This window comes from Mesoplodon mirus, assembly GCF_964341445.2.
Source record: "Mesoplodon mirus genome assembly, chromosome: 6".
Lineage (NCBI taxonomy): Eukaryota > Metazoa > Chordata > Mammalia > Artiodactyla > Ziphiidae > Mesoplodon > Mesoplodon mirus.
Window position 1 is genome coordinate 30590462 of NC_138982.1, and position 13788 is coordinate 30604249.

The window sequence follows — 13788 nt, forward strand, 5'->3', positions numbered from 1 at the left end:
TTCTGAATTAGCTCCCATGAGGCCCTGGGAGTATGTTATGTAGATCAAAGCAAAATGTGGGTTATTATTTTAATTATTTATATAGAGAGACCTAAGGATCTCTATAACAGTCTTTATAAACTCATAAGAGGATTCATCAAAGGATGTGACACTTTTTATTTGAAGAATTTTGTCTGGCCGAAGGTCAAGTCAATGATGTTGTTTCCCAAATGCAGTTTGATCAATAATCATTCACTTTGCAATCCATTGACACTTTTCATTTTTTCATGCGCTGCTTTGCATGGGATAAAGGCTGTAGATTCTGGAGAGAGATAAACACTTTTTTATGGAGAAAGCTGTCTTGGAAACTGTAAAATCTCCCCACCCACACCTCCGCGTTTTATTGGATGATTAAAGAAAAAAAATCCAGGGTCAGCTTTACATTTGTCCCCCAGTGGGTAAAAATGTCACAGACTGACAGCAGAAGGATTTGTCTCCACGGAAATTCAGTTTGAATCCAGAGGTTCGAATGGATTCTGTGATGCTGCTGGACACCCCAGCTGTGAGGCGATAGGCACTGGTGGATAATCAATGAGGAAATCTGTCTGCCCTTGAGGACTGCTTCTAGTGGATGTTTGAGATCTGGCTGCCTTTTTAATCACCTCTTCAGTAGCCTCTTACCTCAGTCGCCAAAGAAGAAAATTCAGATATCTTAATTTTAATGAGGGCATTTGATCCAGTGCTCAAGATAAATATAACCCTGTGTAGTACGGAGAAGGTTTAGTGGGAAATGGTTGGCATTCTTTCTTGGTAAAGGCATGGGGAAAGGAGAGAGAGGGAGAGAGAGGGAGGGAGAGAGAGAGACGGAGAGAGAGGCAGAGAGAGGGAGGGAGAGAGAGAGAGAGGCAAACAGCGTGGGGAAGACAAAGCACAGATAAGCGAGGCTCCTTGCAGCCCTCCGTTGAGAACTTGACACTTTCCAGACCGCAGCCAGCATGGTTGTCCTGAATCCAGTGACCCTGGGAATTTATCTTCAGCTTTTCTTCCGCTTCATCGTGTCTCAGCCCACTTTCCTCACCAGCGTGCTTCCGATTTCAGCAGGTAAAGCAGGACCACAACTTCCCTGTCTCCCCTGTGTCGGGCAGGGGGAGGGAGGAGGGCTGTTCTGCAGCCGTCCCCCTCGGGGTGGAGGGAGGCTGGGAGGGAGCCGGCCCCAGCAGCCTCCGGTTGCCCGGCCAGCCCCCGTTGGGACGCCCCTTCTGTCCTTGTCCCCGCCCGGCTGCTCAAAGCCAGAGACCCTTAAACAGACTGTTTCTTCCCCTCACTGGCTGCTGGGTTGCGTTTGGGTCGGGAATTGTGGGGAGCTTAACAGAGGCAGAGAGGAAGGCAAGTGAGTCGTCCAGACACTTCGATAAATACAGCCCTGAACCCTTCGCGGGGGGCTCGGCCCACAGAGGATGCTGTGCAGCGGGCTGACCGGGAGTCCCGTTGGTTGTCCCGGGTCCGGGGGCCCCTGCAGCCTCAGGACCAGGTCTCCGTCTCTCCGGCCCCGTGGGCTTTCCTGCTGGGCTTTCTCCCCGAGGTGGGCTTCTCTTTGGCCTCAGCGAAGAGGGGAGGTGGAGGGGCTGCAGGGGGCAGGCGGGCCCGGAGCTGGGCGTAGCGCTGGGGGTGGGGAGAGGGTTCTTTCCGCCCGGCCTGGCAACCTCTCCGAGGGCTCCAGGCTTTGCCCTTGTCGGGCCCGACCCCGGGCAGGGGAAGTATTGGGTTACCGGCACGGCCTCTTTAAAGCTTTCTGAGGAAACTCCGATGTTTCCGGAGGGCTTGAGGGGGGCGGACAGACCCCAGGCTTGGCAGCCGGCCCCATCACAGCCCCCCTCAGTTCTCGGTCACCCCTGGCTCTCCCCAGAAAAAGCCGTTTCCTTCACACCCTCCAGCACGCAGCTCAGAAGTACTTGAGTTGAGGCAGAAGTTTCACTGCCACCGCCTCTGCTGGGCACAGGCGCTCCAGGAGGGAGGGCACAGCCGCTCCAGGAGGGAGAGCACAGCTCTGGATGCAGTCCCCAGCCCTCTCCATTCATAAGAATGGCTCAGTGACCCGTCGAGCTGCCAGCATCTGTGGACCCTGAGGGAGGGACGCAGAGGAGGGCATGGGGCTAATTATAAACGTGTGAGGGGCGGGAGGAGGGCAGGCGGTTTGCGGAGAATGTTGGAGGTGGGGGGCAGGAAAGGTGGCCGGTTCGGCATGTCCCACCCCCAGTTCAGGCTGAGAGCGCCAAGCTTCTGGGAGTGAGTGGGTCGTTATTCCCCAATTCAGGGGGGAAGCTTCATAGTTAATTTGGTCTGCTTGCTGGTTCTTAACCTTGTTTGGGCCATAGCTTCCTTGGAGGATCTGCCAAAGGCTCAGGACTCAAAGAAACTCAGTCTTCTGGTCCCAGCCCTGCCTCTGGCGGGCTCTCTGGCTTCTGGCAGGTGGTTGGCGGTAGACTGTAAACATCATGCGGGCAGGGACTGTGTCTGTCTTGGCCATTATCACTAGTTACGCGGGGAAATATCGGGTAGATGCCCAATAAATAGTTGGTGAGTGGATGAGTGCATGAAGGAATGAAAACTTTTCTCATCTGTAGATTGGAGTCTGCCATCATTTTGTACCACTTAATTTAGATACAGCCAAAATGGCCAATGAGTTCTGAAAGCTGGAGAGAAGAGGACCTCTGATTTTCTTTGAACTCCTTGCCCTCAAGAGAGCCTCGGCATAGCTTAGACATCTCTTAGGCAAGACTTGGTACAGACCGTTCCAGTCAGGGTAACAGCAGGAAGGAGAAGTAACTCAGACGGTTCGAGAAAAGACTGGAATGAGGGGCCCGCTTTCAGGGGTGTGGGTGGGCTTAGGGGCGCCAAGAAGGAAGGTTGAGACATGAGCAGCCGAGGGAAGCCTTTACCACCCCGGTGCTTGAGGAGACAAGAGGACCAAGTGGGGAACTGGATCCCGGGGAGATCTGGGACCTTGGAGGAGGGGCCACTGAGAGGAGCCTTGGTCACGAGGGGACCCAAAGCAGAGAGCAAGCGCAGAAGAAATACCCCGACCGCTCTCCCCTCCAATCCGACCACCTCTTGGCAGTGCCTCTCATGGCCAAACCCAACCGGAAGCTGGGGCAGGGGAGCCCCTTGAGGCAGTCATGGGGGTCAGCCCCTGGCTGAGTGAAGGGAGTGGAAACTGAGAAGAGGTAGCTCACCTGTCCATAGGCACTTCCTCGTAAACTGCTACATCCAGGTCTTCTGGTGGGGAATGAGCTCTTTAAACATTTGGTAAAACAATGGGGTAGCTCTGGGGGGAATCACTAAGGTGTCAGCTCAACAGAGCAAAAACATCTGCTTCCTCCTGCTTCCTCACTTTGTTTGTCCCCTTCTTCTTGTCGCCAGGGCTTCCTGATAGCACAGTTCAGAAATAAACTTATGCCCTGAAACGGGAACTGTTCCTTAACACAGGAGAACTTTAATCCTTTCAAAATAGTTTCCCACAATCTGATGTGAAATAGTCTGTATTCAGAAGCTCATGGATTCTTAACTCTTCTGAAGAAGCCCAGCCCTGTGCACATAGTGAAAAGTGCCACCAGGAAGTCTTTTCATTCCACCCACTGTAGCTTAGTGAGCGCCTACTGTGCGCCTGGCACTGTGCGAAGAGGCTGCAGGGGACACAAGACAAGCAGAACACGGCTCTGCTCTGGGGGAACCGCAGGTAGCGCAGGCCCCAGAGACGGGCTGGGATGGAGGAAGCGCTCTTACAGGCCTGTGGGCTGGTTCCTTCCTTCACTCTCTTCAGAAGAGACTGGATTCCAGCAACGCCAGACACAGCACAGCTCTCTGGATCAGATGTTCATTGCCTGGCAGCCTCCACTATCGGGTCCCCGAGAGGAGCAGGAGAGAACAAAAAGCATCAAAGAGTACAAAATTGATGATAGCAATCCCAGCACGAAAGCACCTGCCCTGGATACAGAGAAAACTAGCTCAGGCCCGCACTCCAAGCCTGTGAACTCTTACGTGGGACATCATCCTCGCAGGCTCAGTGAGCAGGCTTCTCGAGGGTGGTGACGTAGCCGTAGCACAGGAGATTGGGGAGGGGACTGCTGCTTAAGATAGACACAGTGACAGTAAGAACAACAAAGGCAGCTGATAAAACTGATTACAAGAAAAATGGCAAAGAACCAGGGAATAGTTCTGAGATCAAAAAGGATAGCCAATTGGAATTATTTCTAGAGCCTCCATTCTGTTTGTATCCCCTGAAGGCACCACTGACTTACTGCTCATTGACTGGTTTGCACTGTGATGAGCATGAATGACCCAGTGAAGACAGACTTGTACTCACTTCATTTTGCCTAAGAAGGCAGAAACGTGTCATATATATTAATTTCTATTGAACATGACCCTAAGATTTAAAGTGTCAGGAGCCCTAACTTTGGTGTCTTTTAACTCCTGCCGGGCAATACACCACGCTAACACTCAGTGGCTGAACAACAGTTGTTTATTGTTGAAGTTCATGTGTCTGTGGATCAGCTAAGGGTCAGCTGATCTGGCCTGGGTTTGGAGGGCCTGGCTGGACTCGCTGTGGTCTGTGCACTGACTCAGCCCCAGGGTCCATCCACGGATGCAGCTCCGTTGTTGTACAGTTTCTAGAATGTGGTGGCACAGACCCAAGGACAGTGATATTTATAGAATGAAAGGCCTTCTGCACACTTCAGTCTCTCACAGCACCCAGGATGGGTGTGGCCTCACTCCTCATTTTCAGATGGAGAAATGAAGGCTCAGAGAGGTTAAGTGACTTGCCCAAGATGGCACAGCTGGTGTGGGGAGAGCTGGAGACTGGAACCCTGCCCACTGACTCTAAGTCCAGAGCTCTTACCAATGTAGACCAAATCTGCTATGACCATGGATAAACAGTGATAGTAGCTTTTAAGGTCCTGTACCCCAGCCTCCAAAAACCCAGCTCCAGGTCTTTATCCTCTGAACTCTCCTGCCTTCTCCTCAGGACATCAGTGCCTGAAGCTCTTAGCAAACGATTGAGACAAGGACTTCATACTAAAGGTGCACGACTTGCCAGGGTACTGGTTTGTCTTTCTTTGGAGGTATTTGTGTTGTAACAGGAGTTAAAGATCTAAGCTAAAGGATGCTCTAGTGAGATGAGCTTCAACCTGCACATTTTGGGGAATGAGGCTTCCTGGAGCCAGGGGAACCCCATTTCACAGACATTCTCTTCAGGCGTGTGAGCCCATAGACACACGTGGCTTCCCTTTTCCAACATGGGATTTCTCAGGCAGGCAGGAACTCTCCCGATGATGTTTGGGTCCAGGGCTCAGGACAAGATGGAGAGAAGACCCACCTCCAGTCCTGGAGAGTGAGTTCTTGTGGAAGCTTATGAGTTCTGTCTGGGTGCTGCAATCTTCTCCTGTGGGTGCTGGAATGTGACCAGGGCAGGCGTTTTGTGGCCTATAGGACGTGGTGTCCAGCCCTGCACTCCCCTGACTGGAAGCCAGCCAGGCCACTGCTTGGGACCAATCATGTTCTTGGCAGTAGATTATGGGCCATTTATTTGTGTCTGATGCTGGTCGGCTATTGTTTAATGTTCTGTAATGTACTTCCCTGCCATCTCCTCTGATTTAGCTCCCCATATTTCCTCTGGATAATATAATCAGAGAGGCTTCTTAAATTAAAGGGCCCTCCAGGGGTCCCAGCTTGCCCACTTCACCCCACCCCAAGCCTCTGAATGAAGCAGTGGACCCCTCTCCAGCTCACAGAGGGGTGGGTGTGAGAGACAAGGACTTTCTCTCCAGAGATCCAGGCCAAGCACCGACATTGTCACTCACCACACCCAAGCCTTCTTTCCTCAGACCCACGACCATACAAAAACAACACAGCTCCAGAAGGAACAGAAACCCCTCTGACTTCTGTGAGTCACCAAGTAGGCTGGGGACCCGTCTTCTTGAAACACAGTTCACGTCGTAACTACTGCTCGCGTTTTTCTTACAATTGGTACCAAGTGCCCCCAAACCCCTTATCTGGCCAAGCTTTTTCACAGCTGCAGTGTATTTGCTCTTCACAGTTGTCCCTGCTGTGGGAGCCTTGGGTCTGAATCCTGCCTCTGGGTGAATGTAGGGCGCTCACACTGTAACTGTGGTGTGAGCCCCGACTCCCTCATCTGTAAAATGGGTATAGTAGTCTCACAGGATTGCTATGAGCACTTATTCATTCAACAAACACTTAGTAAGTCCCAACTCTGGTACCTGGAACTGGGACGCAGCAGTGAGCAGACAAGAACATCCTGCCCACATGGAGTTCCTGTCATCACCCTGAGAAGACTAGTCTGCTGGGCTGAAGGGGTGAATGAAAGACCCTTACAGTAGAGCTGGAGCTCGCAAACCACCTGCCCAAGGACCGAGTCCAGTCTTCACGTGGAGCTGTACTCAGCCATCATGTTGCAGTACTTAAAAAAAAAAAGAGACAGAGAAAACTTTTAAAAATTGCCTTAGTTGCTAACATTTAAAACTCAAGTGATTTAACAAATTTTTAAAATATATTTCTGATGTCTCTTAAAAACCAAAAAACCTCTTGGAAACCAGGGCAACCTGGCAGTCCTGACCCACACCACAGCGACTGTTTGGCATGGAGAAGCTCCTGAGTCCCCACTGCGCGCTCCCGTCTCACACCTGGGCTGCCTTCCTCGTTACCTCTGCCTATCTGGACCTTCTGGGTCAGAAGCCCTGCTGGTTTGGACCCTGCCTCATCCTTCTTTAGCAGTCTAGGCATTTTTCCAGACTTCCCAAGCTCTTCAAAGCTCAGTTTGAAATGTAATGTTCTGGATCGGTGGTTCTCAAACTACAGCACTGGTTCTCAGCTCTGGAGAGCTGAGAATTACCCGGGATGCTTTACAGGCGCCCAGCGTCCAGGCTGAACAGACCAATTTCACCAGACTCTCCGGGGCATGGGATCGGGCACTGAGAGTGTTGAGAGCTCCCCAGGTGATTCTAACGCCTAGCCATGGCTAACCATTATAGCCAGCATCAGCATCACCTGGAAGGTTTGTTAAGACAGACCGCTGGGCCCACCCCCGGAATTTCTGACTCATTGGGTCTGGAGTGGCGCCCATGAGTTTGCACTTCTAATAAGATCTCAGACACTGCTGATGCTGCAGGTCCACGGGCTGCGCTTTGAGGACCACTGCTCAAGGTTGCCCCTGAGTTCCTGTATTAGTTTCCTATGGCCACTCAGTGGTCACATTGTCTTCTTCTTCCGTGTCAGTCTTCCTCTGCCTCTCTCTTATAAGGACCTTGTGACTACATTTAGGGCCCACCCAGATAATCTCCCCCTCCTAAATTTCTTAATTTAATCCCACCTGTAAAGTTCCTTTTGTCTTATAAAGTAACCTTTACAGGTTCCAGGAATTAGGGTCTGGACCTCTTTGGGGGCCATTAATCAGTTTTTCTCCTACAGTTGCCTTTTCCATTGGGTCAAGTGTCCCCCGAGTGCTTTCTTTAAGGACATCAGGATCAGAGGCACAGGCATGAATACTGTCGTCATTTGGATCCCTTTCCAGAGCAGACCCTGAGACAAGGATTTGGGTGCAAGTGGTGTGCTTGGGAGGTGATCCCTGTAGGGCATTGGGAAACCGAGACAGGGAAGGGAAGGCCGTCAGTCCTGGGGGAGTTCACGAGCCGATTCCTGCTGTGGGCAGCTGGGGCTCAGATCTCCTGGGACCTCAGGGAGACAGGGGACTAGGATATTGATCCACCAGCTCCTGGGGACATGCTTCCCCAGGCAACTTCCACGACTGGGGAAGCCTTCTGGCATAGTTACAGGTGCTTGTGACAGGAGCTGGCAGCCCACGGGGCCTGGTGAGTGCAGAGGCCTATGACAGGGAAGCAGCAACATCTGCCAGCAGCTGTGGTCCCGCTGGCCCTTTTGCAGTTGCTTGCCCACCCGCCCCTTCTGGACAGTGGCGGTTACAGCTCAGCACCCCCCTGCTGTGATACCAGAGCTGGGGTCCAGTAGCTAAGGGAGCTGCCACTAACACTAATAAAGTTACCTTGCATAGAGCACTGCTTATTTGCTAGACTCTTTACGTACCTGACTTCTAATCTTCACAACAATTTCACAAGACATTAGTACCCCAGTTTTACCAAAGAGGGGACTACCATTCAGAGAGATGCAGTCACTTGCCTGAGGTCACATAGTGCCAGGGCCAAATTTCCAAATCAGGATTTTCTGGGCCCCAAATTATTGCAGAGGCAGAACAGCCTATTGATTAGGAGTAGGACCTCTGGTGCCATGCTGCCTGGGTTCAAATCTTGTGTCTCCCTTAGCTTTGTGATGTTGGGCAGGCAAATTGCCTTCTATGTGCCTCAGTTTCGCTGCCTGTAAAACGGGGCTCAGAGTAGGGTTTCACTCACGAAGCAGTTGTGAAGATTAAGTGGGCTAATTAGGAACACAAAGAACTGTAAAAAAGTGCCTGGTGTGTGATGTATAAACCTTTTCTCTCATTATGTCCAGAACCCCACGCTGTCTCTACACATGCCGGGAGGTCATGATTTCCCCTAAGGTGCATTTGCGTCAAAAGGCAAAAGTCCCAAATACAATACAGACAGTCACTTTTTACTTAAAATATCCAGTGGGTTAAGGCCAAAAGAGGGGCTCAGCTTTCATCCATTTTGCATTTGTGAACCAGTCCCTAAAGCAGGGACCCATTGACCAGGGAAGGAGGCTCTTCTCGTGATGACCAGCTTTCCCAGATGGCTTTAAAAATACACCTGGCCCTATTCCATCGCCCAGCCTGGACCTTTCGACTCCATTCAAGCCCGCCCTTATGTCTCCACGGCAACCAACATAAGCACAAGCGGGAGGCAGTTGCCCGGAGCTGCGACAGCTGCAGAGGAGGCCTGGTGGCTGCTGAGGGCTTGCACCATGAACCAGCTGAGGTCTGAAAAAAGCGAGGAGAGAAAAGAAGGAACCGTGAATGGGAGCTGGACAGGCCCCTCCCCTCCTGGGTCTCCCTGCTCCTTTCCTCACGCATCCTGACACCGCTCACCTGGTCTTCTTGGCATCTTTCTGAGAAGTCTGGAGAGAGCACTGGAGCTTTCCTGCTGCAGCTGGTAGATTTCTCTTGGGACACATGCTCCAGGAAGGACCTTCTGAGACCTGGCATGGAGGTCTTGGGGACCCAGGCGGATGGGGGATGGGGTGATGATGGCCATGCTACCTGTGGAGGCCTACCTGCCGGACTGGGGCTTTCTTACTTTCCTCTGACTCAGGGTTTCTTCAAGTGTTTGAGGAGGTATGAGGGGCCTCTATGAGGGGCCTGCCAGGTGCATCATTATTGTCGAGAGTTCAAACCAGCCTGCCCTTTTTGCCCAAACTGAACTGGCTCGGTTTCTGAGATCATCTGCATTGGGGTGGACCTCACAGGGTGGCCCCCAAAAGGCCTCCAGATCCTCTGTGGTCATCCGGAAACCAGATTCTCCGCTGCTGAGGTTAGTGTTCAGGATTTAGGGGGGTTCCAAATGAGGACAACCCTTTCCCTCCTGTCCGCCTTCCTGAGAGCTGTGTCGGGCAGGTCGTGGCGGGGAAAGTCAACAGTGGACACGAGTGTCCTGAGCAAAGGCCTTGGGTCTGGGTGGCGCTCTTCCACGCTCCGTGGCTGCCCACGAAGTGAGCACCGGGAGGCCGAAAGGCTGGACAATTCAGGCCCTGGCAGCGCTTTCCCCAAAGTGTCTGAGTAAATGATTTCTTTTCTTTTTTTTCCTTCAATATCCGAGTTGACTGTCCAGCCCACGCTTCCTCTGCTGCGCAGTCAGGAAAGCGAGAGGGCACCTGCCTGACCGGCATGGGGCCTGCTGCTCGGTCCAGGTCCAACTAGAATGCGGCGGCCTGGGGACGGTTAGCCAGCGGGCTTGGCCACCTGCCTGTTTACTGATGTTCCCTGAGAGGGAACAGTGGCAGTGCTAAGGCACGGAGGTGGAACTCGGGAAACCTGGGTTCTCTCTCTGACCTGCCACTGACTCTAGGACCCGTGTACTGTTGGACCAGCCATTTGCTGCCTGTGAGACTCAGTTTTCTCATCTGTAAAATGAAGGGATGGACCAGATTCCAAAAATCCTTTTAGCTGTAGACTTTCTTTGACTTTGTGGCTCGCAAGTCACTTGCTAATTTACAGAATTAGCTCCTCCCCAAAGAAGGGGTCTCAGCACATGTTTCTCTTCCGAGCATCGGCACCTGAGAACTCACGACGTGGCAGGAAAAGGCGTGGGGTTCAGGTTCAGACAGCTGTGGACTTGAGTGACATCTTTGTGACCCACTGGCTGAGTGATCTTGGCCAAGTGGTCTTGGTTTGCTTTCTTAGCACCTCAGTTTCCACCTCTGTAGAATGGGGTTAGTAAGTGTACCTGCCTCATCAGATGGCAGTGTAGTAGGTACAGAGCTTTGCGCTGTGCCTGGAACATAGTTAAGCTCTCGGTCAGTGGTTACAACCATTATGCCAAATGGCAGTGAGAGTGTTGGAATCTAGGCTGCTTGCCTTCTCCTGGGATGATGCGTTTTTACTCTAATCCCACCTGCTCTTATTCAGTGGCTGGAGAGGTTTGTTCCTGGTGCTGAAGAGTTTCAGAATTCAGAGTCTCCATCGAAAGCCTGCACTGAGCGGGAACCATCACAGTGCATGGGCTTCGGAACCGGAGGTCTGGGCTCAGAAGCCCAGCTCCATAGGACCTTAACTGTCAGAGCCTCAGTTTTCCTCCCCTGGAAAAGGGGGGCATAATAGAGGGTAATTCGAGGGATTGTGCTGAGAATCAAAGGAGGAAGCATGGGAGGGCACGATCTGGAAAGCACGGGCTCACACCTGAGGATGACGCCTTAGCTACTGAGTCCTGAGCTGATGGGCACAGTCCACCCACAGACGCCTCCCTGAGCTGTAAGGGAGAAAGCTCTCACCTCCCCAGACAGGGTGAGCACACTAGGAGCCCCCAGGGCGCTGCAGCCTGAGGGCATTCCCCCCACTGGAAGTTGTGCAACCCTGTGTGGATCCAGCTGGTAGACAAGTCACTTCCCATATCCAATTCATCCGAGTCAGGAGAACGGGGCCCTCTGTCCACGTGGCATCTGCCTTGTATGGAATAACAGGCTTGCACCCTTCCAAATGGACAGCAATGTCAAATCACCAGGCCTGCCAGTGTGGGTCCTCCTGGGAAATCAGAGGCAGATTATTAAACATGAAAATTTCACACGGAATGCCAGCAAACGGTGGCTGACTTGACAGAGATGCTCAGTTTTCTGGCCGCATAGCCATCTGCTGCCACTTTGCATTTTGTTTGACTTTTTTTTCCTACATGAGGCAATAAAATCCATTTGAATGGATTCAGACCATCATCATCCTCATCATCCTCATTAGCATGTTTAAATCTGTCTCTGTCTCTAAATTAATTATGACTATTACTTGATAAATGTAGCTTTTGATACACATCCCATCAATCAAATGACCAATTTTTATTGCACCTCCTACTATATACTTAACTATTATATTGAACAAGAAGATTCACAAGACAAACTAACACAAGGAGCCCATAGTCTGTTTGTGACATTCAAATAACACAAATGGATGGGACTTCCCTGGTGGTCCAGTGGTTAAGACTTTGGCGCTCTTGATGCAGGGGGCACAGTTTCGATCCCTGGTCTGGGAACTAAGATCCCACATGCCTCATGGTGTAGCCAAAAAAAAAAAAAAAAACAACCCACACAAATGAAATAATAAATGAGAAGTGAAGTGGGTCATGGCAGCAGTATCTGGGGTGCACAGGTGGTTGGCATTTGAATGAACAGAGCAGTAAAGATAAGTTGATCTGGGTTCAAGTCCCACTCCCACCCTGCATGTTACTTATGTTACCGAGTGTTGCGATAGGTGATGTTTGCAGGCTTCAGAGTTTAGAGAATGTTTTTGTTTCCTGCTTTAGGTCACAGATAAAACATCTTCTGGAAAACAAGCAAACAAACAAACTTACATCTTCTACCAGAATAAAGCACAAATCAGTTAAGATTTAAACATAAGATATGAAAGCATAAAATTATTAGAAGAAACTTTGGGGGATTTGGGGGGTAATTTTAGTGGGGGGGGACCCAGAAGCCATAAAAAAAAAGGCTTCTACAATCAGTTCTACCAGATAAAAAGAAAAAATTTGTGTATAGGAAAAACAATTAAAAAAACAATGTCAAAAGACCAAAACAAACTGGGGGAAATATATGCAAGTCATATCATAAAATGATGCTTTTTAAAATATATTTTTTTTAAAATGTATAATGGAAGACCAACAACCTAATGGAAAAATGGAATAAATACATATGGCTCTAAAACGTGTGAAAATATCCCAGCCTCATTCACCGTAAGAGAAATGCACATTAAAACCACACTGAAGTGCCATTTTTCATCCATCAGATGGGTGAAATTCAAAAGGTCTGACATCACGTGTGCTGGTGAGGGTATGTGGAAATAGATACCCTCATCCACTGCTTGTGGGACGGAATGTGAATTAATGGAGACTGTGGAGATGAATTAGGCATCATGTGTAAAAACTACAAATGCACACACTATTTGACCCAGCAATTCTATTCTAGAAATTCATCCAATGGACATGCTTAACAACATATACAAAGATGCATGCAAAAGGTTATTTTATTGTATCATTGTTTTGTTGGGTTTTTTTGGAAGCGTAGTTGATTTACAATGTTGTGCCAGTCTCTGCTGTACAGCAAAGTGACTCAGTTATATACATTCAGACATTCTTTTTCATATTCTTTTCCATTATGGCTTATCCCAGGATACTGAATATAGTTCCCTGTGCTGTACAGTAGGACCTTGTTGTTTATCCATTCTGTATATAATAGTTTGCACCTGCTAATCCCAAACTCCCAGTCCATCCTTCCCCTCCCCCTCCCCCTTGGCAACCACAAGTCTGTTCTCTATGTCTGTGAGTCTGTTTCTGTTTCATAGATAAGTTCCTTTGTGTTATATTTAATTTAATTTAGTTTAATTATTTATTTAAAATAAATGTATGTATGTATTTATTTATTTATTTATGGCTGTGTTGGGTCTTCGTTGCTGCGCGTGGGCTCTCTCTAGTTGTGGCGAGTGGGGGCTACTGTTCGTTGCGGTGTGCGGTCTTCTCATTGCAGTGGCTTCTCTTGTTGCAGAGCAACGGCTCTAGATGCATGGGCTTCAGTAGTTGTGGCTCGCAGGCTCAGTAGTTGTGGCACAAGGGCTTAGTTGCTCCACGGCATGTGGGATCTTCCCAGACCAGGGCTCGAACCCGTGTCCCCTGCATTGGCAGGCAGATTCTTAACCACTGCACCACCAGGGAAGTCCCCATTTGTGTTATATTTTAGATTCCATATGTAAGTGATATCATATAGTATTTTTCTTTCTCTTTCTGACTTACTTCACTTAGTATGATAATCTCTAGTTGCATCCATGTTGCTGCAAATAGCATTATTTCATTCTTTTTTATGGCTGAGTAGTATCCCATTGTATATATGTACCACGTCTTCTTTACCCATTCATCTGTTGATGGACGTTTAGGTTGTTTCCATGTCTTGGCTATTGTGAATAGTGCTGCTATGAACAGAGGGGTGCATATATCTTTTTGAATTATAGTTTTGTCTGGGTATATTCCCAGGAGTGGGATTGCTGGATCATATGGTAATTCTATTTTTAATTTTCTGAGGCACCTCCATACTGTTCTCCATAGTAGCTATACCAACTTACATTCCCACCAATAGTGT

At 49.7% G+C, this 13788-nt stretch overlaps 1 protein-coding gene across 1 annotated transcript in view; it reads left to right on the top strand.

The window, feature by feature from the left end:
* The first annotated feature begins 657 nt into the window (after positions 1-657).
* COLQ (collagen like tail subunit of asymmetric acetylcholinesterase) overlaps positions 658-13788 on the top strand; it is a 69197-nt gene continuing 56066 nt past the window's right edge. The window contains exon 1 of the mRNA XM_082625690.1: positions 658-1080. Within this exon, the coding sequence (XP_082481816.1) occupies positions 975-1080 (106 nt within the window). The 5' untranslated portion in view covers positions 658-974. The remainder of the gene's footprint in view (positions 1081-13788) is intronic.